This window comes from Parasteatoda tepidariorum, chromosome 9, assembly GCF_982258835.1.
Source record: "Parasteatoda tepidariorum strain Cologne lab strain chromosome 9, Ptep-v5.0, whole genome shotgun sequence".
Taxonomy (NCBI): Eukaryota; Metazoa; Arthropoda; class Arachnida; order Araneae; family Theridiidae; genus Parasteatoda; species Parasteatoda tepidariorum.
In genome coordinates this window covers 97,919,501-97,943,022 of record NC_141763.1, presented here as the reverse complement: position 1 = coordinate 97,943,022, position 23,522 = coordinate 97,919,501, and the positions used below count along the sequence as shown (strand labels likewise).

At 33.8% G+C, this 23,522-nt stretch overlaps 1 protein-coding gene across 1 annotated transcript; it reads right to left on the bottom strand.

The window, feature by feature from the left end:
* Window positions 1-76: 76 nt before the first annotated feature.
* Window positions 77-22,435, bottom strand: LOC139426721 (uncharacterized). The gene is made up of 8 exons (XM_087151547.1): window positions 22,182-22,435; window positions 18,310-18,500; window positions 16,682-16,940; window positions 10,902-11,089; window positions 7,128-7,258; window positions 3,595-3,775; window positions 690-761; window positions 77-81 (listed from the first exon to the last, which is right to left on the bottom strand). Exons 1-8 carry the CDS (start codon window positions 22,430-22,432, stop codon window positions 77-79), a joined length of 1,278 nt encoding a protein of 425 aa, XP_087007673.1. The 5' UTR covers window positions 22,433-22,435.
* Window positions 22,436-23,522: the final 1,087 nt, after the last annotated feature.

Here is a 23,522-nt window from a genome sequence, read left to right as displayed (position 1 = left end):
ACCCTAAGGTTAATAGAGCCCGGAATTCATCCTAAGGTTACAAGAGCCTGGAATTCATTTTATAAGAGCTCAGAATTCATCCTATTAGGTTACAAGAATTCATTTTAGATTACAAGAGCCTGGTTCCGAATACTTGCTCCCACAAAAGAACCATAATTTAGGTTAGGGAGCAAATACTGGTAACAATTACTCATTCACATTCTCAATGCGCTTATTACCGTAAAAAACTTAACGCTTACTTAAACTTGAAACTTAACTTCCGAATTCATACTATAAAAATAAGGAAATGAACTTCCTTTGCTTACGATAAGCATTGGATGGAAATTCCAATTTTATTTCCAATTACGATTGCTGAAGGTAAAAATTAAATATTGTTTCCAAATTCGATTACAATTGCAGAAGGATTGAAATTCAAATTATGTTTCCAATTACAATTTTTGAAGGTAAAAATTAAACTTTGATTACAATTGCAAGTGAATGGAAACACAATTTTTTTTATAATAACGATTACAATTTCATGAAATGATAATTTCTCTCCATCAACAGAATCCGAACTTGGTTTAGCTGTGTATCATTTTAGTTATCATTAATTGATTAAGACTAAAAGGGAAACGGTTTGTTGACTGTAAACATTACAGTTCGAGTATTTATTGCTGATAACAAAATTAAAAATTTATAATGGAACTTACCATTTACAAGAATTTCCTGCATAAAGCAATAATACATATCTTCAGGATCGCACGATCGTTTTGATGCATTACCTATTCACAAAGGAGGAGGTATTTAATCAACATCCACACTTCCATTTAAAATGAGCATTTATTTAATTTAAATATAGTCTTATTTTTATAACATCCCATCAAACAAGATAAAATTCCATTCTATGTCGCTAAGCAACCAAATTCGGTCATTCACAGTAGCATGGATATGTAACATAAAATGCCTCTAACAAGTTTTTTTATATTAGGTCAGAGTTTAAAATATCTCTTATTAATTCCGAACCACAGATACTATTTTACTTTCCCTAAAAGGTTCATATATAATCAATATTCCAATTAGAAGACTATTTTAAAGTTAATGGGCAATCATTTTCCGAAGCATTTTTCATTAAAGTGATCTATCGCCATTTAGCAAGCCAAACTAGATAGTTAAAATATCCCTGTTAGTTAAGTAAAGATTCTTGCAACCAATCAATGGTTACGGGGATCGCCCCAACGATGTGACCCGGGTTCGAATCTCAATGATGACGGAATTCCTTTGTATTCTGGATCGGGTTCAAAATGACAAGACTACGGAGTTGAACATCAGTAGTTGTAAACCCATAAAACTGGGTCGGCTGTTCATTGACAGTTATAAAATAAAATAAACTGCAAAGCTAAGAAGCAAAAATAATTTTTTTTTGAGGATTTTTCATATTCTCTGTAAGCATAATGCATGACCAGTCACTAATTCGCTCTTTGGGGCAAACCCTATCTATGTTTCCAATAAAAATTTGTGATGAAATAGTCAATCAGTTACGAATTACATTTAGCAATGCTGGTAGCCTGCTGAATTATTTTACGGTGTGTGTCTCACTGAACTGAACCCAACTTTATTTTCTGCCATAAATAGACGCTAAGGAAACAATGAGAACCAAACACATATATTTTACAAAAGTCTATGTATAAACACATTAAGAAAATAAGAGAAACTTTTCCAATCGATAAGAAGTTGGAAGCTCATAAATGGTGAGTGAAGGCTTTGGCTGTGGTGGTAAACTGAATGCTGTTTTTTGAAGATCTTTCTCCAAGGAAAATAAAAAAACCATTTTTTTAAGTGCCTTACACTTGAAGCACTGCGATGATTTTAAATTATATGTATAATCTTGCCGTGAAGAATTATCTGGGCTTTATAAAAGAAAAATAGCTTAAATATTTTAAAAGTTACTAAACGTTTAAAAAATCGCCTATTAGGAGACATTTTTCCACCTAGATTAAAATAATCAAAATCACTGTCTTATTTCTCAGTTTTTGAGAAAATTTTTATGAGCCCAGATAATGCAGCATTGGAGTAAGTTATTAAATATTAAAAAATTTGACTAAAAACGCTTTTCATTTTCACAAAACTGTGACTTTTCTCTATATTGACGTTTTGCGCTATTTTCAAAATAAGCGTCTGTTCAATCTGTGGTAGAGAGCCGTGCTGGCTCAAGGGAGCGCCTTCTAATGAGTTGCACCAGGTTCGAATTTTAACGATGACTGGTCGATACGAATCCGCATCCAGTTTGCACCGACCACAGTGCTGACGTCGCGTATAACTCGGTAAATATTAGCCCTATTGCTTTGAAACTCGAATTTTCCAGAACTACCATTCAGTCGCCAAACTTTGTCTTCCATAAAAAAATACATTAGGGCTTATATTTTCCTTATAAATTACGGGAGAAATCCCGCGACTTTCTAGCAAATTTTGCAAGTAAACTTTTTATTTAGGGTCCGCATGAGATATTGGGTAACGAGACAAAAGACTATTTACAAAATTATACACATATTTTCAAATCCATTACAGTAATTTATTTATTTTAATACCGTCGTTGAACAGCCGACCCAATTCTGAGTTTATGACTACCAATGTTCAACTCTGTAGACTTTGAACCCAATCCTGAAGACAAGGAAACTTTTGGATCAAATATTGGGAGAAATTTGCCTTCGTGGAGGACTTTTCGATGGAAACAAAACGTTTTTGCGAGTGATGGCAAGGGGACTCTAATTCACGATCCATCTACCTCTGAGGGTATTTTACGCCAGCACTGCAGTCGGAGCGACCCGGGTGCAGAATTCGTGTCAAACAGCCATCACTGGGATTCGATCCCGGATACCTTCCTTGGGATGCAAACGCTCAATCCCATTGTTCTCGTTACATTATTGACGTAATAGTCCTCCTGGGATTGGTAGATGGTATGCAGCATCAAATATTTTAAGTCATATAAAAAATATGGTAGATATTTCGGCTGTTATAAGACGCGGTTTTATTTCAACAGGACACTTATTTTTCCCACTTATTTGATTGCACATATTTGATGTTTTTTAGTGAGTTATTCCTCTTAAAAATTTGTTTACATATAAAGTTTCTTAATATGTACGTTTAACTTCTTTGCGTCCGATTATGGCACAGTTAAGGTGACGTAACCTCAGTGAACACTGTATGTGCTGTTGTTGTCGTTAATTTACGTCGCACTAGAGCTTCACAATGGGCTATTGGCGACGGTCTGGGAAACATCCCGGAGGATGATCCGAAGACATGCCATCACAATTTTGATTCTCTGCGGATGAGATGGCACCCCCATTTCGGTAGCTCGACGACCTGCCCGCGAAGTCGAACACTTTACGGTAGCACAGTTTAACGAGGACCAATACCGCACACCCTCGGTCCCTACGCAGACTGATCCAAGTGGTCACCCACCCGCACACTGGCCGTAGTCAGTGATGCTTGACTTCGGTGATCTGCTGGGAACCGTGTCTTAGCGATCAGTCCACTGACTGTATGTGCGTTTACTGGTATGCATAGGTCACGAATGCAGCAATATCGGTAAAAAGAAAAAGAAACGTTGCTTTGTACCTTTATATAGAACATATTCGCAGTCGCACAATTTTCTGAGCACATGAAAGATGGCATCCAGTTCACAATCCGATCTGTCATACCGTTGAGCTGATTCATCGTCCGCTGATGCATTCCTGGGAAAGACTGGACAAGATGGAAACAATCCAAAATAGTCGGTGTACGTTATGTCCCTCTTTACCTGTAAGTGATCTCATTCTTTCACAAAACATTCAATCTTACTCCATTGCACGTCTTGAACTTTCGATTTCATTCATGAGTAACAATCTACGTTTATGGTGCACAAATTAAGGAGATTTCGCGAATTTAAGTTAGCTTCTGTACGCTCCAGTACGTTAGATTTTAAGTAATTGCCACTCCTAGTCGTATGCGTCAGTTCTGCGCATGCGTGCTTGAAAAATTATCAAATTTAAGTAAGGGAAAATAAGATATTTCACAAATATCCGTAAGTTAAAGACGCTAATGTAATGGAATATCATTTCAACTTCGACCACAAAATCAAAACAAACATTTACAATGTACGAAGACGATCTCAACGAAGTTGTGGCATACGACTCAAGATGCTTTGCTCTACGTAAAACTGCGGTCTTGTAAGCAGAAAAATTTGGTAAATTTAGATTAATTCAGCAATAAAGAATGCAGCTTATAATTTATGTTTGTGGCCAAAGATTGAAGAAATTTAGTTTTTGCATGAGTTCCACAAACAACCATAACTTACAGTAGTTGGCTATAAACTACACAGGTAAGTAAGTCGTAATATAGCGTGGTTCATTTCTAAATTTCATCAATACATTTCTTCAAATTCCGTGTTTTTAGTTTGAAGATAGTCTTAAACAGAAAACAACATTTAACATTATAAACAGCGTGCTTGTAGCTTTGTCTTTGAAGCGTTCATTACGCCAACATAACGTAAAGATACGTAGCATCTAAAAACTAAAGCGAGCATGCGCAGTTGCTTCAAATCTTAATTGCGGGAGCCGACGGAAGCTAACGTAAAAGTGCAAAATCTCTCGAATATTCGAGTAACTTTTAACATAATTATTGCATTATCATACGCTCTATCATGTAAGTTTAAAGGCTCAAAAGCAAATCTTAAATATGCTAATTAATTAGTACAAATGATTTTTTAACTTGAAAATCAGATACGAATACTTACTTTTTCTGAATAAACAATTCTTTTTTTCCCCCAGCCTGATTTTGATTTTTCATATCCAACCCAGTACTTAAAAGAAGGGGGTCTTGAGCTATGTTGGTGTTAAATGTTTCGTTTGTTAAAGCGAAGAACTCAATTTTATGTAAAAATTTTTTTTACAAAATTACATGTAGAAGTTTTTTTTTTCTTACAGCATTTGATTTCAAATTGTATAAATTGTAAACTACTTTAAACTTAACTCCATTTGTTTTTAAGTAATAACATAATTTGATGCTGTATTGCAAAAAAGAAAAGAAAAAAAAAAAAAAAATAGCAGCGGCGCGAAATGATTCCAGAAATTTTTTTTTAACCAACTTAAAAATAAATAAAATGATTACACATGAATAAACAAATTTAGCAATAAGCAAAAAATTTACAATTAATAAAAAAAAATGGTATAATTGATGGGAAAAAAAACGGAATTCTATCAGTGGGGGGTTCACCTTTCCCCCACGTACCCCTTCCTCCACACCTTTGCTTTGAAGGCAATACAGCTAAATTAAGAATGCAAAGCATGGTAAAGATCCTATTTTTTAAAAAAAACAACAACATTCTATTACAAATTACTTATTTCAAGAAATATATACCTGGAAAAGGATCATAATCACAGATGGAAATGAATCATACCAAATTTAATAGAATGTTAATTAAATTTAATAAACCTTCGTGGACTAAATTGTTTCTTGAAATCAAAATAACGTTTTGTTTCTGTTAGAACATCGCAATATCTTCTTGTAGGGTTAGCAGCAAGAAGCAAATAACAGGGAGCATGTAGCAACCCACGCTCGTATGTTCTGCGCAGTACAGAGACTATAGAACAATCTCGGTACTCTATAGAGCTTGAGCAAATATAATATGCTATACAGAAATGCTGCATAGAAGTGAAATTTAAATGAAGAATTTCTAGCTTCCAGTTGAGGCTTATTAAAAGTTTTATTCATTCCCTAGAGATCATTATCTAACTGCTATTTTTTCTCTGTCGTCTCTAATCTAAACCAAACCAAACCAAAACAAAACGAGTTATGTCTGAATCCTATTCAAAATGGTTTAACGATTTGCACTATAATTTATCACTGTCTGGAGTAGTTCTGCTGGCCTTGCGGACAATGCTATTTAACATTTAATTGTATTCAAATGTACTTCTAATTTAAATTGTACGAGGGCTGTTCTTTTAAGTAAGAGTCGTTAGAAAATAAAAACCAAGCGAAAGACAATTTTCATGAAGAAAATTTGTTTTTTTGATTCTGCTTAACGTTTCCCATTTCTACAAAATAGTTGTCAAGTTTGCTTGACAAGTTTGTCAAGTTTGTCAAGTTGTCAAGTTTGCTTTCACTTATACCTTACAACTGGATTTAGAATACCCTCTTCATAGTAACTTGCCGCCTGCTCCGATAACCAAGAGGGTTACGACCGTTTTCACGTCATAGTTGTACTGATTGCCGCCAAAATGATGTGGGGAACATTGGAAAAGATGTAAATCTCTTAGGTGCAAGGTTTGAGTTGTATTGAAGGGTGATCCCAAACTTCCCAGCCAAAAGAGACCAATAATTCTCAGGACTGAGCTGTGGAGAGAGTTATTGTCATGGAGTAGCAAAATTTCCTGTCAGCATGTCAGTAGGAAACTTCGTAAACTTCACAAATCTGCCTGTCATTGTATGCAGCAGACAGATGTTTTGCAGACTAAAAACGCATTACTGACTATAAGGCTGAGGGCTAGCTGTTTTTGCTTTCCTCGGTGAAATAGATACCCCACAATTACAAATTGATAATTTGTTAGCTACAAATCGTTTGCGGTCGCCCCCTTTTACATGGTGGACGCTAGAGGAAGGGGGGTTTCAACGGCGAGAGGACCACTCGTCTGGTCAGCAGATGGGGGAGATAAGGAGTTGACCCCGTCCGAGGAGTCTGTCGAGGCACACGTAGGCACAAGCCATTTTACATGCAGAAAGGTAGACCCCCTGGAATGCTGTGGTCAATGGCACGTGGCATCCATGTCTAATTGGTTGATATCCATGTCTAATGAGGGAGGGCTTTCCTTCAACTTTGCCAGGTAGTTCTCTCCGTAACATAATACGCAACGGTCGATTTAATTAACTTAACGCAGAAATGACCGTACAAGTTACCTACACAATTGTAACTGAGCACAGTTGTTCCCAAAGAATACCAGGATACGACGCAAGCATTCGTTGCGACGCACGCGTCACCTATTAGTGTACACAACAAAACGGCCCTTACTAAAAAAAACAGCCCTCCTACATTAGTGTGAGGAATTTACCCGCCTTATAAAAGGCAACAGGATCGCAAGCTCGTTTGCTCAATCATTGGTCAATAATTTTCTTACTTTGACTAACTGAGTGTAGATTGTAGTAATGACTCCTGGTACTGCCTTCATTTCCTGGTTATCGCGAAAAAATGTTACTTTGTCTCTTGGATCTGTTAGGTAAACCAGAAATCCAACTTCATTGCTTTTATCTAAAACGAAACGAATAAAACATTCAAATGGCAACGACTGTAGTGAAGTTAGTAGGTTATCAAAATTAAAGAACAACTTTGCCAGGCTCTTTAAATATGATGTTATATACCCTTATACAGGGCCGGATTAGCCCATACACTAGGCACGTGCCTAGGGCCTACGAAATTCAGGGGCCTACGAAAAACTTGGGAGAAAAAAATTTGTTGACAAAAATAATTTAGCTTTAAAAACAACAAGTGTTTTTTGCACAAAATTATGAAGATACAAATAAAAATAATATTTTTCGGTAATAAATTATTTTGCAGAATCTTATGATCTAATATATTACTTTTTTGCTATTTTTGGATTCAGCTAAATCTTGTATTATGCTGTCGAATTCCAAACTACGCAAAATGTCGTATTCAATAGACATAAGTGCGAGCGATGCCAAACGATCTTGATTCATTGTTGAACGCAAATAATTTTTTATCAATTTTAATCTGGAGAAAGATCTTTCTCCTTCTGCATTTGATCCAAGAATCGACAAATATATTCTTAATGCAATGTGAACGTTAGGAAAAGTATTCACTAGTTTATCTTTAACATAGTTATCGATCGAACTAATCATAATAGTATTATCGATATCAACTGCAATATCGGCAGTATGTCGGTATTGCAGATAAAGTTCGATAAACAAATTTGTAAATTAAAATCCATATTAATAAAAATGTAAAAAAAATATGCAAGAAAATTTTAGCATATATTTTGAAAAGAGGGGAGGAGTGGGGGAAGGAGGGGAGGGCCCAAAAACGGCTATGCCTAGGGCCCACGAAAGGTATAATCCGGCTCTGCCCTTATATGTTATTATACCAAGCATTATCTTTTAAACATGGTAATGTTGAATTTGTTTTGAAACTATAGCATCACAATTAACTTCATAATGTAACTCTTAATTCAATACAAATAACATTTTCTAGCGACAGTTATAGATGTTTTTTTTTTGTTGTTGACATTAGGGGGCATAGCTGTCTCCTTTGATGTTTATTTAAAAAGAACGTAACTTTTTATTAAATGTGTCAAAGTTGTACCGGTTTTTACCTTCAACAGTAATTTCTAACTGATCACAAGTAACGTTTGTCAGCATTATTATATCATGACAGTTAAGGTTTTCGTTACTGACATTAGGAAAAACACCTGTCCCCATTGCCATTTATTTAAAAAGATAACTTTTGGTGCTCTCACAGGTTCACTAACGAAACGTTATCTTTTACAATATATTGATAATTTGTACCGCTTTCGACTCTAGCGTTGAATTTAACTTCAATCGTAACTTTTAACTGACCATGATAAACTTTTAAGCATCATTTTTAGTAAATGTTAAGGGTGATTTCAATATATTTTTGTAATTTCTTTTCCTTTGTAGATGCGTGCTTATACCTGAAATAGTGTACCAGATGTGAAAACATAAAAATAGTTTTATTCGTTATTAGAAAAAACCTGGGTAAATTTTTAATTGTCCCACAAAAAAAGATCGTCTTTAATTGCATTCATTATCGACACTAGAGTAGATAGCTGTCACTTTGGTGTGCAATAACTATTAATATTTTATGCGATATACTAATAACTACCGGATAACAAAATCTAAATCATGAAGTAGCAACAACTAGCAATATTTTATGGGACATAATAACTGCTGGATAGTACATCCCAAATTATGAAGTAGCAACAACTGGTATTATTTTATGGGATATAATGTTGACTACAGGATAACAAAATCCAATGTATGAAGTAGCAACAACTGGTAATATTTTATGGGATATAATAATAACTGCTGGATAACAAAATCCAATTTATGAGGTAGCAACAACTGGTAATATTTTATGGGATAGTATAATAATAACTGCTGGATAACAAAGTCCAATTTATGAAGTAGCAACAACTTGTAATATTTTATGGGATATAATAATAACTGCTGGATAACAAAATGCAATTTATGAAGTAGCAACAACTGGTAATATTTTATGGGATGTTACTTATGCCACTTACTAATCACCAGAGGTCGAGCCGCGATGGCTCAGGGGATAGAGCGTTCGCCTTCCAATGAGGCGAACCGGGTTCGAAACCCAGTCGATACGAATTCGGCATCCGGCTTGCGCCAACCACAGTGCTGACATGAAATATCCTCTGTGGTAGACGGATCATGGGTTAGAGTCCCCTTGCAGTCAGGCTAATCGCGGGAGGTTCTCGTGGTCTTCCTCTCCATGTAACACAAATGCAGGTTAGCTCCCTCAAAAAGTCATCCACGAAGGCAAATTTCTCCCAATACTCGATCCAGGAGTTCCCTTTTCTTCTGGATTGGGTTCAAAATGACAAGGATTTGAACATTAGTAGTCGTGAATCCATAAAATTGGATCGGATGTTCAGCGACAGTATTAAAATAAAATAAAAAATCACCAGAGGGTGGGATAGACTGGTTGTTAGGTGATTGGACTCTTGTTCGTTAGAACAGGAGTTCGAATCCAGCAGGCTGAAGAATCCCCTTGTAGTAAAGGGTGACTGGTGCACGTTAAATCTGGGTTAAAATCCTCTTGCTATCAGAATAACCGTGGATGGTTTCCGTTGTTTTCCTCACCATGTAACAGAAATGCAGGTTAGTACCATTAAAAAAGTCCTCCATGAAGGCAAGTTTCTCCCAATACTTAATACAGGATTTCCATTGTCTTCTGGATTGGGTTAAAAGCAAGGCTACGGAGTTGAACATGGATTGTCATAAACCTAAAATTTGGTTTGTTGTTCAACGACGATTATAAAATAAAATAAAATATGAAATCAGCAAGCCTGCTTGAAATCAAGCGAATCTTTAAGGCAATTGGTGCGTTTCTTGTTCTTTCAATGGCGCCACCAATGGCCAAGTATATGTCTTCAGCCACGCACACTTTATCGCCCATTTTACAGGGAGGACCCAATCATAATCCATTCATTCATCACTGATCGTAATTTTGTCCTCTGAGAATGATCTATCTCCAATTCATTACCTTCAAATATACTGATTTGTTATGAGAATTTGGAGGAATTTGTGATCCAGACAGATTTAACGTGCACCAGTCACTATTTAATACAAGGTGAATCTTCGGCCGGCGGGGGATTCGAATTCCCATTCTCCCGAGCACGAGCACAACGTTCCTCGAACCATGCTATCTCGGCCCTTCTACAATACATACACAGTTCAATAATAACAGGAGCCGTGATGGGTCAGGGGATAGAGCATTCGCCTTCCAATGAGGTGAACCTGGTTCGAATCTCAGCGGTGGCTTTTCAATTCAAATTCCCCACCCGGCTGGCACCGATCACAGTGCTGACGTAAAATATCCTCAGTTGTAGACAGATCATCAATTAGAGTCTCCTTGCCGACTGGCTGACCGTGGGATAATTTCGTGGTTTTCCTCTCCATATAGCGCAAAAACTGGTTGGTTTCATCAAAAAGTCATCCACGAAATCAAATTTCTGCCAATATTTGATCCAGGAGTTCCCTTGTCTTCAGGATCGGGTTCAAAATTACAAGGCTATGGAGTTGAACATTAGTAGTCGCACACTCAAAATTGTGTCGTATTTTCAACGACGGGTATAGAATGAAAATAAAATAAGAACAGCAAATAATCTCACTTGTGGTGGGGGGTGAGTTAAGTTCTAACATGAGAACTGACGATGAGAGTTTCTCTTCTGTGTTTACTATTTCAAAATTCTCCTCCAATGTATAACAGAGTCCTAAATTTGTCAGTACTGGCTTGAATACTTCGCAGCACTCGATTTCCGCTACAGTTGCAGTACACTCCACAAAAATTTCTTCGCAACTGAAAAATGAAATAATATTAGGTTTTGCAATTATACACTATTTTGCGATTAAGTATCACGAGGCGTAACTTTTTATGCATCGTAGAATAAGTATAGCGGTGGTGGGACTCGCGAGGGAAAAAAACTTAAATTTTGCTACCTAGACAAATGAGGTATTGTTTCCGATGTCATTTTATGCTTTGAACCGAATGAAGAATGACTAATAATGGTGGCTTCATACCGAACGAAACAGCAACAAGAATTCGCTTCTTTGTTGCAGTATGTTTGTTGCAAGCACTTTCACACCGCCTGTGACAACAAACCTGTTTCCTGGATAGCTGCTTACTTTACTTCTATATCTAGTTTTTGTTTCAGAACTTATTTTAGCGCTATTTTTTTGGGGGGTGTATTTATATTATTAATTTTTATATTTATATTACTATATAATTTCATTACACGATTCCTCATAAATTGCCGAAATAAACTTTGCGTCACATTTTTACAAATATTATATCAATAATTTATACAAAATGATTATTAATTTTTTTAATTTTTGTTTTATAATTTTATGTACTAATTTTTAATACTTAACTCCTCTTTTTATTTCAAGAAAATGCATTTTTTCTGTATAATTTTTTTTTCCGGATATAACACGTATTTTTGTTTTGTTAAAAAAAAAAAAAAAAAATGAATGGAATATTCAATAACTCAAATTTAAAAAAAAAAATTAGGAAAAATGAAAAACTGAAATTATTTTACACTGTTTTATCAAAAGTCTTGTTAGGAAAAATGTTTTTCTCAAAACATTGTTGTGTACAATATTTTGAATATTAGAAATATATAAAGTTTGCAACTTAACATTTAATATAGAATATGATAAAAAGGTTTTTATTTCCATATGCAAATGCCTCAATATAGTTTGTTTTTCTTTCATTCACAAGTGGATGGGAATTTATGAGATTAATATTTCACTCGACGGAATTTCCGAGTGGAGCCACTTACATAACTTGACTCTGAATTTTATAATGGATACTTTTTATTATTTACTGACCCTTTACAATATGACCATTAGATACTACTTTATGAGAAGTACAGGATTGTGTGGGTTTTTCTTTTTTCCTTCATGTTTTACTTTTGCAAAAAATTACATTTCCCAAAAAATGTTAAAAAAAAAGAATTACATCAGGTTTTAAATTATTACATCAGGTTTCAAACATGCTAGACCTTTTTTCCTACTGAATGTTACTGTCGTATAAAGTCATAGTCAGTCTGAACCACTGGAGGCTATATTCTATAACACTCGAAATAAAAATTCTTAGATGACTAACGGTACCTCAACTATCAACGATAGGCACATGAAGCCTATAGCATAACAGTGAAATACTATATTGCAAAATTTATTAGGTAATTTCTGTTCTTGAATCTGGTCTATTCACTCAATTGAGGAAAGTATTGTTGTTCAAGATATATAACTAGTAATACAACGTGATTAAGTTTTAAAAAACTGACTTTAAGTATTTAATAATTAACTGAGTTAAAATCTTAAAAGATTAAAAAAAAATTTCATAGAAATTATCTTAATATTTTATTTTTTTATTACGTAACTAATCCACTGACGTGGATTTTAGAATTTTTTTCAATTTACAAAGATTTTTAATGTAAACTTCGTTTGATGCGACATATTTTTCTCAATAGAACAGAACTTTGAAAAAAAGCATGGGTAACACTCAGCGTTTTTAAATTTAAAAAAAAGCATAGGAACAAGTTGATCAGAAATGATTTTAAAATAGGGTGCGATTTCGGGCATGCGTGAAAAATTACAGACCCTATATTTTCTTGACACCAGAAACATATTATACCTCAATATAAAAATAAATCTAAAAGGAAATCGATATTTATAGATATTTTCACACAACACTATAAATTACTTAAAAACAAATCTTTCATATTCTAAACACTAAAGAATAAATGTATATGAAAATAAACTAATGATGAAAACTTGTAATTTATCCTAATCTAAAACAACAAACTATCATCAAAATAATAATAATGAAAAAAAAAAAAAAAGAAACTAAACCATTATTTACATTAAATGGAATGAAAAGTTTAAGCGTTTCAAAACAATGTTTTTCCTGCAATTTGACGGAGAAATGAAAAAAGTTTTACAGCAAAAATGTTAATAAGATAATCTTTAACACCACTTTCCACTTAAGCAATCGGTTTTATTTAGAAAAAAAATTCGACAGCGAAAATGCTGAGTTTCTTTTGCATACAATGACCATAAGTTTGAAACAAGATTAACAACTTAAATAATATTGAATAGTTGAGTTTTGCAATTTTTACTAGTATTATTTTTTCAGATAAAAAAAGGGACTTTTCCGTATTGTGATCTGTTGCGCCAACTATAATCGCCAAGGTGCCAAATAGATTTTAAATTTGCATTAAAAAAAAAAAAAACATGTAGAAGTTGCCCGGGGGTGGCTACGAGTTACACCTTTCAAGTCTACCCATTTGTGTGATGTTTTTTTTTTTTTTTTTTCTCGTGGGCCACTGCTCGGAAGTTGCTAAGGTTATTCTGCTGCCGCAGATAGCAATACGGAAATCTCCCCAAAAAAAGTTAAATCGATAGTTCTAATCTTTCTATTCTTAATATCTATTATTTTAAAACCCACTCTTGTGTTCATAAAAGTTGGGATGTTTTGCACACACAAAATTCAGGAGAAAAATTTAAAAATTAGAACAAAATATTTTGCAACAATTTGATACACTTAAAAACAGATAGAAACGTTACTAAAAGCAGGATTCAAATTATTTTCAGAACAAAAATAGATTGTTAATCCTAATTAGAATGTGCACTACCCTACAATAATGGAGGAGACATCATGCTATTTTTCATACTTAACAATTAAATTTAAAGCTATCAGAGTTTGGAGAGACCAATAATAAATTGCGAAAGAAAGCAAGTATTTTCTGAACATTCTATTCCAGAAAACCAAACAATAAGCTTATAACTTGTATAGATTATTTTAGTTGTTATTTTTAATCATTGCATGAAGTTTCGTGAACCCGAAGTACATATTTATGGAGATATGGACATTTTCATTAAAAAAAATTTTTTTTCACGTGTTTTTGTTATAACTTTATAGACATATTCAATGGAATTAAACAAAACTTTTGGAGCAATGTCAGATTAATTACAAAATTGTCGAATTTAAATTTAAAAAAAAAAATCGTATAAAACTGCGAAAGTTATGAGTATTTAAGCTAGGTAATTCTTTTATACTGCGCATGCACTGAAAATTTTTAACAAGTTTTTCATAATTTTGAAGTGAATCGTATTTGGCAACTAATAAAAAAATTGACGTAATTAAAAAAGTTGACGCAATTAAAAAAGTTTCAAAAAATTAAGTAGTTTTTGTACTTTTCAAAAAAAAAAAAAAAAACTCAAAATGATCAGGGGTTTTTAAAAATTTTATTTTGTATTAATAGACAACATTTTATAACAAGTGATAATACCTTATAATAATCGTCCGGAAACTAAACTTTCATCGTGGGATTGGGATATCTATGACAGCTTCAAGCTGAAAAAAAGAAGGCTTTCTCTTTCTTTGTTAACTCCTTTCCCACAGTTATTTTGAGAATTTAAAAAAAATACTTAAGGGTACTTTTTATTGTAAATTTAGCAGAAAGTAAATTAAGGGTTTTCTTTCTTTTTGCTTAAAAATAAGTAAATGGAATTTTTTTTTCTGTATGCATAAAAATGCTGACTTGCTTCTAATATGCTTTTGTTTGTGCATTCAGAAGTATTGTAACTCTAAGACGTTTTTATTTCAGTTTTTCAATTGGGTACTTGCACTTCAAGAAGAAGATCAAGCATACCACCACATGTGACCTATGACGTCAGCTCCAGCAGATCATTTATAAGCAAAATGGCGTGTTAAAGTTGAGCTAAGTTTCTCCACATAAGTTAGAATGTTAATTAACGTGAAGTTAATTCAATGCAGAGCCGTATCGCACCTCGAATAAGTTGAAATATATTCTTTTTCGTCTCCGTCTTTTAATTTGCTTAAATGTAACATTTGCTTGTGTATTTTATTGTAACCGTCGTATATTTTTCTTTGTGTATATGGCAACCTCGATGCATAATTAGTTTGTTTATGTTCCTCATGGCTTTGTGTCTGTTTTTGTGTTAAGTAAGAAATATATAGTGAAAAAATTTAAATCTTTGTGAAAGAATATAGAATGTGTCACTTAAGAGAATTTTTACTTGAAGGGTTTGGCTTACTCGAAATAGAATGGAACCCACACCAATGAATAAAGAGGGGAGCCCCTCTATATTCTTTGCCCACACTATGTCGCTTGCAGGTTTCCCATTTATTGACGCCATTTTTTTTCTAAGTAGTTAATAGATATTTATTTCATTTTGGATTTTAAAAAAAGAATATATTGTATATTAATTTTAACTGCATGTACTTGGTAAATAAATATTAATTTGAATACTTTCATTTTGCTACCACTTCTTCTTTTTTTTGTTGAAGATTTTTCTTTTTCAAATGAACTCAAAAAGGTAGTAAGGAATATAATGATACGTACTTCATAATTGTCATTCTTTTCATATTGCATTTTATGAACGGAAATATATAATGGACAGTGCTTAGTAGTCATGTTTATTTTGCCTTTAACAAGAGCAATCATATAATTGCTCTTTAATTTAAATGACATTTTCTTAGTAATAAGTGCTTTAATTTTGCATTTTATATAAGGATCTCGATAAAATATGAACATGATTCATCCGAAATTAAAAAAAAAAACAGTGCGTGGAGTCCCTCCGCGCGGAAGAAGTTAAACTTCGTAACCTGCGACGTTAATTGTAGAAGAATCAGCAATCGTAGAAGGAACACTAGTTCTATTCAACGACTCTTTTTCCTGCTCCGCTCGCTTCCGTGCTCTGTAATCACGGTAATATTGTGCATTTTTCCCTCGTGGACCTCTTAAACCAGTGGAAGTGCTTGTGGTTGCCTCATCGTCTCGCCCTGGAAAATGTATTTGTATTAATAATATATGTGAATGCATCATAATGTAATTTCAAAAGAGAAAACCTAACAATCCATTGATATTCACAAGAGACGAACCTTGACATAACCTTAAATCCGTCGCATTGTCCGTGGGATTGTTTTCACTCATTTTTTACAATTGTTATCCACTAAATTTGAAAATAAAAAATGCTACCCTATTAAATTATATGTGTATCAAATCAAACTAAAAAAATATTTATAGAAAAACAATACTTTTATTATTTTTGTGCTTGTGAGAACCAAAACAATATGGAAATGAATGAGGGAAAACTGGATCCTACCACGTGATTTCCCCGGCCAATAAAAATGTAGCGTTAAATGTTTAACGCAACCTTGTTGGAAGTCGCATAAGAAGTATAACTTCAAGAACTATTACTTTTTTTATCGCAAATGCGGGTTAGTTTCATCAAAAAATCCTAAGCAAAGGCAAATTTTCTCCGATCCAGGAGTTCCCTTGTCTTCTGGATTGGGTTCAAAATTACATAACTACGGAACATGAGAAGTCGTAAATCCAAAAATGGAGAAAAACAAACTTACCTGGCGCTGTTTTCGATGATGAAATGTCGGAGGTCAAAATTTGCTATGGATTTCTTTAATTTTTTGTATCGTTCATCCACTTCTTTGAGCTTCTCGCTGAAAGCTTTTTTTTCTGGAAATGCCAATTTGAAAAAAATATTGTTCCTAGTGACGGCATTTTCCACAAGTAACGCACTTTCTTTAGGAGTGAGACTCTTAAAAGGATATCCCAAAGATAGAAGTGCATATTCAAAAAGCTCCAAATCTGAACCATTAATGCCTGTAATAATAAGAGAGTTCAATTTAAATAAAAGGATAATTTTAAACTGTTCAATGTCTCAAAGGCTAATTATTTTGGAAGTAAGTAGATCACTAATCATAATAATTCCACCGTGCTTTGTAATTAAATACCTGCATGTGAGGTCATCGTGTATATCGATTCTGATCGGTTGCTCTGAAACGTGGCATTTGTTTATGTTAGCAACTGTTCCTTCCATTCTATCTCGAATAAGCCTAATCCTTCAAATATGAATTCTCGTAAGTGACACTTTCTAAAATCGTTCACTTACGAATTAACGAGTTCAAAACCAATATAGTTTAAGAGTTCAGAATTTCATTTCCATAGCAGGATTCGACCTTAGAGGAAGATAGCACTACATCCCTCTGTCTAACTTACTGTATAGTCACAGCAGTATTTTTTTATCACTAGATAGCGATGTCGCCATTTTCTCTTTCTAGCTAATAGCTCTGTAAAAAAATCGGTAATCTAATATCATGAAATTTTCTTCGCTTTTGTCGAAACCGTTTCCTGATGTATGCTCCGAGAGAAGTTTTCATCAAAGTGACGAAAAACAAACTATCATCACTTCTCCGAAGAAACGAATTTCGTCAAAATTAAAGAAATATTTCGTCATTCGATTTTTTTAACAAGGAAAAAAAGCAACTCATAGTGCCTAACGTATCAAACTTCTCTAATAATCACAATGTCGCTTTAACAAAGCAAGATGGACTGACAGAACAGAGAAATTAACCCCTTAACGATCGGTTAATTTTCAAGAAAACGGTCTTAAAAGTGCCTGTTTTTTGACTTTTGTATTTGTATTACGTATTTGATGAGTGCTGCAACTAGTTTAAAATAAACTAAGGGGCCGTTCAAAAAGTACGTACACAAAAATGGAGAAATTTTAAACCCCTCCCCCCCCTTCGTACATTACCGTACATAAGGTCTTACTCCCCCCCCCTTAGAGTACGTACATTTTATTAGTCTACCCCCCTTTTTCATAAAAATTAAAATAATTATGTTTTAAATAAAATTAAATATTTACTTAAGGAGGGTGTAGGATAAAGTCAAATTGAAATTTGGTGTATGTTTATAAAGTACGTACTTTGTATAATACCTCCCCCCCTCCCCATCGTACAAAACCGTACATAATAGCAAATCCCCTCCCCCCCTTCGGGATGTACGTACTTTTTGAACGGCCCCTAACTATCTACAATTACCTTAAAAATATCCTGGTGCTGCCATCAGGTGTGTAGAATGAGAAATAAAATGTTTACCGGGCAAAAGAAATTAATTGGTTTTATTCTTATTGGCGCGTTTTACATGGATAAACTTAGAAAGTAGACATGCTTCCTATAATTTCGGTTACCTGTCTTGTAAGATGGCCTCCTGCAAATGGTGATTCTTGGATAAACTGGAAAAAAATGTGGATCTTCCTCCCGACCTACTTCTACGTCTTTGTTGATGCTGTAGACATAAGCAGACTCTTTGCTGAATACCTCCATTAGTAGAAAAATGCAACTGGCTATGAGAAGTAAGAGGCAGAAGAAAAAGATTACCCTGAAAAATTCATTAACCCAGTTTAGGCCAAGCATAAACATTTCACAAAAAGTGGCATTATTTTTATTTAAACATGCTAAAAATGCATTCATTAAGACACAAAAGATGTTTCGTGTCTGAAAATAATACTTTATTTATTGCACCATTTATTTTATTTTAGAACCTTCGTTGAGCAGCCGCCCTAATTTTCACGTTCGACAGCTTATGTTCAACTCCGCATCCTTGTAATTCTGAACCCAATCCAGAAGACAAAGAGAGGCCTTCGTAGAGGACTTTTTTTGATGGAATTAACCCACATTCGCGTTGCATAATGAAGAAAACTACGAAAAACTCCACCAGTTAGCCAGACGGCAAGAGGATTCTTACCCATGATCTGTCTACCACTGAGAATATTTTACGTGAGCACTAGGTCGGTGCGAGCCGGGTGTGGAATTCGTATTGAGCAGCTATCGCTGGAATTCGAATTCATTTTATTGGAAGGCGAACACTCCTCCGAACCACCACGACTCAAATATGCACCATTGACCAAATCAATGGACAAACCATTTAGTTAATCTCTAGTTTTTTTTTAATGAAATTTTTGTTTTTTTATTTTATTTACTAAACTTGCAACTTTATTCCAATTTTAATTTTTTTTGATAATTGTGTATTTTCTGAAATTCGAATTTGTTAATAACCGTTTCAAATTAAAAAATAAATAGCGTATTTCAAAAATTTTTGAACAGAATGTGTTTTCTCGAATCAAATTACTTATATATAATAGATGTCATCCTTGAAAATGGCAGAAAAATAAAATTCTTGAAAAATATACGTCACAGTGTCAGTAAAAATATTTATTGAAATGTTCCATATAACGCACCTTTCAATATATACAGTCGAATCCCGGTTTAACGAACCCTATTTACCGAATTTCGCGATTTAACGAATTCTATTAAGTTAATGAAGTAGATTTATAGGGAATAGCGACTCTGACACAGAAGTCGATGATAAGGAATCTGCAGTGAAAATTGTTGCTTTTTCTAATGCTGGTAGAAGTGAAAACTTACCTCATGCAGCAAGATGTAAACGAAGGAGCATTTTCTTTTCCTCATGAAATCGAAAAAGAACTTTTTAAAATAAGAAATCAAGGAAATAAGCAAACCTTATCTCACGAAATGCTTTAAAATTTCAAATTAATCAGCGCGTATTTTTAAGTTCCTGAGTAAAAAGATTTCTATTTATTTTGTGTATATGTTTATTTGATATGTTCGGATTTTCCATAAGGTTAGTCATTTTTTAAAAATTTTGTCCCCGATATTACGAATTATTCCCGATTTTGCGAATAATAGTTTCGGTCCTTATGAATTCTTTAAATCGGAGTCCGATTGTTTATATGTATGGGTTATAAACAATTAATTATCCAACTATTTCAATGAAAATAATTGTAAATAAATAATTAGTATACGTATAATCATAAAAATATAATAATTTAATGATTATAATAAATAATGATTAAACAAACAATCACATAATCATTATAACAATAATAGTAATCTATTGCTAATAAAATTGTTTTAATTTAAGAAAAGGGATGTAATTTAAGAATAATTAAGAAGTACTAGTGGGCTGCGCCCCCTGCTCGGTAACACTCGCCAACCCCCGAAAATTGCTACGCAATCTTATATGGTTTGTTTCGCAAACCAAGCTCGCTACTAACTTAGGTACATTGCAAATGCACAAAATTCTAAGAATTCAAAACAATCATTCAAATCCATCTAACAACTTTAAAAAAAAAAAAAATATTACATCTTTTTAGTAAATACTAAGTCAGTAAAACAAATTTGAATTCAAATAAATGACATGTAATTCGTTAAACCTATTAGAAATGTGCTATAGTATAAAATCTTAAGATAAAATTTCTAAAACTGATATCTCTTTAAAAAGGTTAAAATTTTGGCTATCATTAAGTCTATTAAAATTGAAATAAGTGAATTGCAATGGAAAAACCAGCATAAACAAATAACTTCTAGTAAAACAAATAAATTCGTGATATAAATCAAAAATCGTCAAATAAATTCGTAATATATAAATTCGTGAAAAAAAGCGCTTTCGACAAAATACTAAAATAGAGATCTATCGACAAAGACTACTCGCTTCTGCCTAGCTTATGCTCTCTCTGGTTATTTCCGTTTCCGTTTTTAAAAGCGCTATGTTGAGCCATCTTAGCTAGATTTGGCATGTGACATTTTCAACGGCAGTCATTGGTCGATTTTCTAGCGTTGCCATTCGGGGAGTTGTAATGAGGCTTTTTTTTGTCGACGTGTAAGAGAAATATATATATAGATATTAAGATATTAATTTTATTTTAATAATATCGGATTAGTAGATTAGCCACAGTTGCTAACCAATAGCGCGAGAGGAATAAACATTGCGTGGACATGTTTTTTTGAGGAACTAAAACTTGAGTGATCATAATTTTGTGAGAACTAAGTTAAGGGTGAACTGAATCAATGGACAACTCGAAGTGGGCGGAGCTTTTTAATCGTTTCGTTTTCACTGTAAACATTTACCTCAACCTTCGACACCAAAAAAAGGAGTTCAACCTGTAACGAGTTTTATGTGAGGAATGTATGCAAAGCAGCTTCTTTTTATATTTAACTAGATTGGGATAAATATTTGCATTTTGTCTATAAGGCCAGTTAGCACACACAAAGTGAAAATGAAAAAAATCAGACTTTGTCTATTTCGCGTAGAAGTAGATATTAGTATAAACAATAGTATTTTATTCATGTAGGATTTTCTGCTTGTTGCAAAGTTTTGCCCTCACTTAACTGTAAAAAAACGAGATTTTGCATCCGCGATTTTTTGTTGCTGCAAGGTTCTGATATTAAACTTGAAAGAAGTTTTGTCCACCTGAGACTGTTTCCATAAGCGATTATGTTCTTAGTTATTGTACGCTATACACATGTGATTTTTGTACTTGCGAGTATTTTTGCTCATGAGATTATGTTCCAATTTTTATCTATTAGTTTTTGTCACCGAGAAATTAAGCTGCTTATAATTGTTAACTTTTAAGTGTTAAGTCGTCTAATAGTTCCATAAATGCAGTCCTATACAATGTCTTACTTAATTATTTTGCTTGTCCTCAACGCGGCAACCGACAAACCAAGTCTAATAGTTGTTATGAATACGTTTGACGTTGGAAAATTGTCATAAACCCCTCTCCACTATTTCATCCTTCACTGCTGGTTGGTTGAGCTATTGGGATATGGGTCGCTTGCCGGGATTCCATGTTACCCGTGGCAGAATTGTACTTGTACAACTCTACTTTAACAATATCATTGTTTAAAATATTTTTTTTTATACGGCAGGCACTGAATTTTCGTTTTTCCCCTCGGAAGATGCCGGAAGTGTTGCTCATTTAACGTTACCCTGTGGGCATCTGTGAACATAAGTCACAGAGGGGAGCAACATTACCCTAGCCACACTGACACAGATCCCCGCTTATAGGGTGGGCCACATTCCCACATCACACAATATAGAACAACATCCACAATATAGAACACAGAGAGAAACATCCATCTCCTGAGCGGGATTCGAACCCACAACCATTGACTTCACAGTCATGCACGCTGACCACTCGGCCACCTGTTTAAAATATAGTTAACATTTCATTTTAACTGACCTGCGTGAAACACAAACCTGTAAAAGTATTTCAAGCATCTGTTAGCGCGGCGACTTGAACAGACATAGGATGCTCCGTGAAGACTAGAGGTTTGAGCAAATCGAGTCATCAGTTTCTTTAATTCCTTGGAATCTCCACATTGCCACTTAACCTGATTATTTTTTTCATCTTCTTTGTGAGGGTGGGACGAGTCCCAGTAGGGGTTGCCGTACATGGATTGGGGACTTCGCACGTACCATTCACTTTTCTTTGAATCTGCTGAGAACATTTTAACTTCTGAAACAAAATAAAAACGACTTTTTGTGGATGAACAAGAATATTTATTATTTAATATTGCTAAATGCTATTTTGCTATAATGGAGAAAATGTAATTATTCGTTACGGGATACAGTGAAAATTCTCCATACTATTATAGACACCAATGATGCATGATGGTAATTGGTACAGTTTTAATGCTCATCACAAATACACTTATATAGGTTCAACGTGTTATAGAGTAAACTTGGTGCTGATTGCAGCTGCACCAATACTGTACATTTTTATTATAGGTTTATTACATAGAAAGTAAATGCAGGAGAAAGAACCTTTGCTGCGGTAAATTTTAAGTATCATAGGTTGCCCCGAATTGTAGCATTATGCCAGATGCTACCGAATACTGATAGTCTTTATTTTGATGAAATGAGCTACTAAAAATGTTTTAGTTTAATTTAATGTAAAGTAACCGAGAAGGGCAACAATTCATATTAAATAAATAAAAAAAAACATAGGAAAAATTTTGTTTTTGTCGGTATTTGTCTGAAAGTTTTGTGTGCGATTTTGTAGTGCTGTTCGGAATTAAGTTTTTTTTACTCCATACGGAGAACAGGTATCAAGCTAAACATAGTAGCAAGTTAAGAAAAATCATTAACCCTGTGGAGAGTACCTGTTTCCAACTAAATGCACGCTAAATGGATGCTAAGCTCCCAGCGCGAACGTTTATCTATATCTCCAACTCTTGAAACGACGTTGCCTAGCCTCCTTTTTGCTTTGTTTCTTATTAATAATAACAGTTATTAACAACAATAATCAATTAAAAAATAATAAGAATTGATAAAAATTCTTATTATAACTCTTAAATATTCGCCTTTCTGTCCGCATTTAAGGAAACTGATGAAAGAATAATAAATATTGTAATTTTTTCTGCAGTAAAACAAAAGTAAAAATTCTTTATCTCGCATTTGATTTGTTAAGGGCATGATATCATAATACGCGCTAATTTTAGCAGCTAATTTTAGCAGTCCAATCAAATCCAATTCTCTCGTAACGTTATATAGTTTCTTTTTTTTTATTGAAATATGTCGCCAAGTCTATAATTTTTT

Coding starts and splice junctions, on each gene's coding strand:
- LOC139426721 (XM_087151547.1), bottom strand. CDS start 22,432: ATGTTCTCAGCAGATTCAAAGAAAAGTGAATGGTACGTGCGAAGTCCC. Junction 7,259..10,901: donor TAACTCACCCCCCACCACAA/GTGAGATTATTT, acceptor GTTTCGTTTTAG/ATAAAAGCAATGAAGTTGGA. Junction 762..3,594: donor CGAATATGTTCTATATAAAG/GTACAAAGCAAC, acceptor CTTTGTGAATAG/GTAATGCATCAAAACGATCG.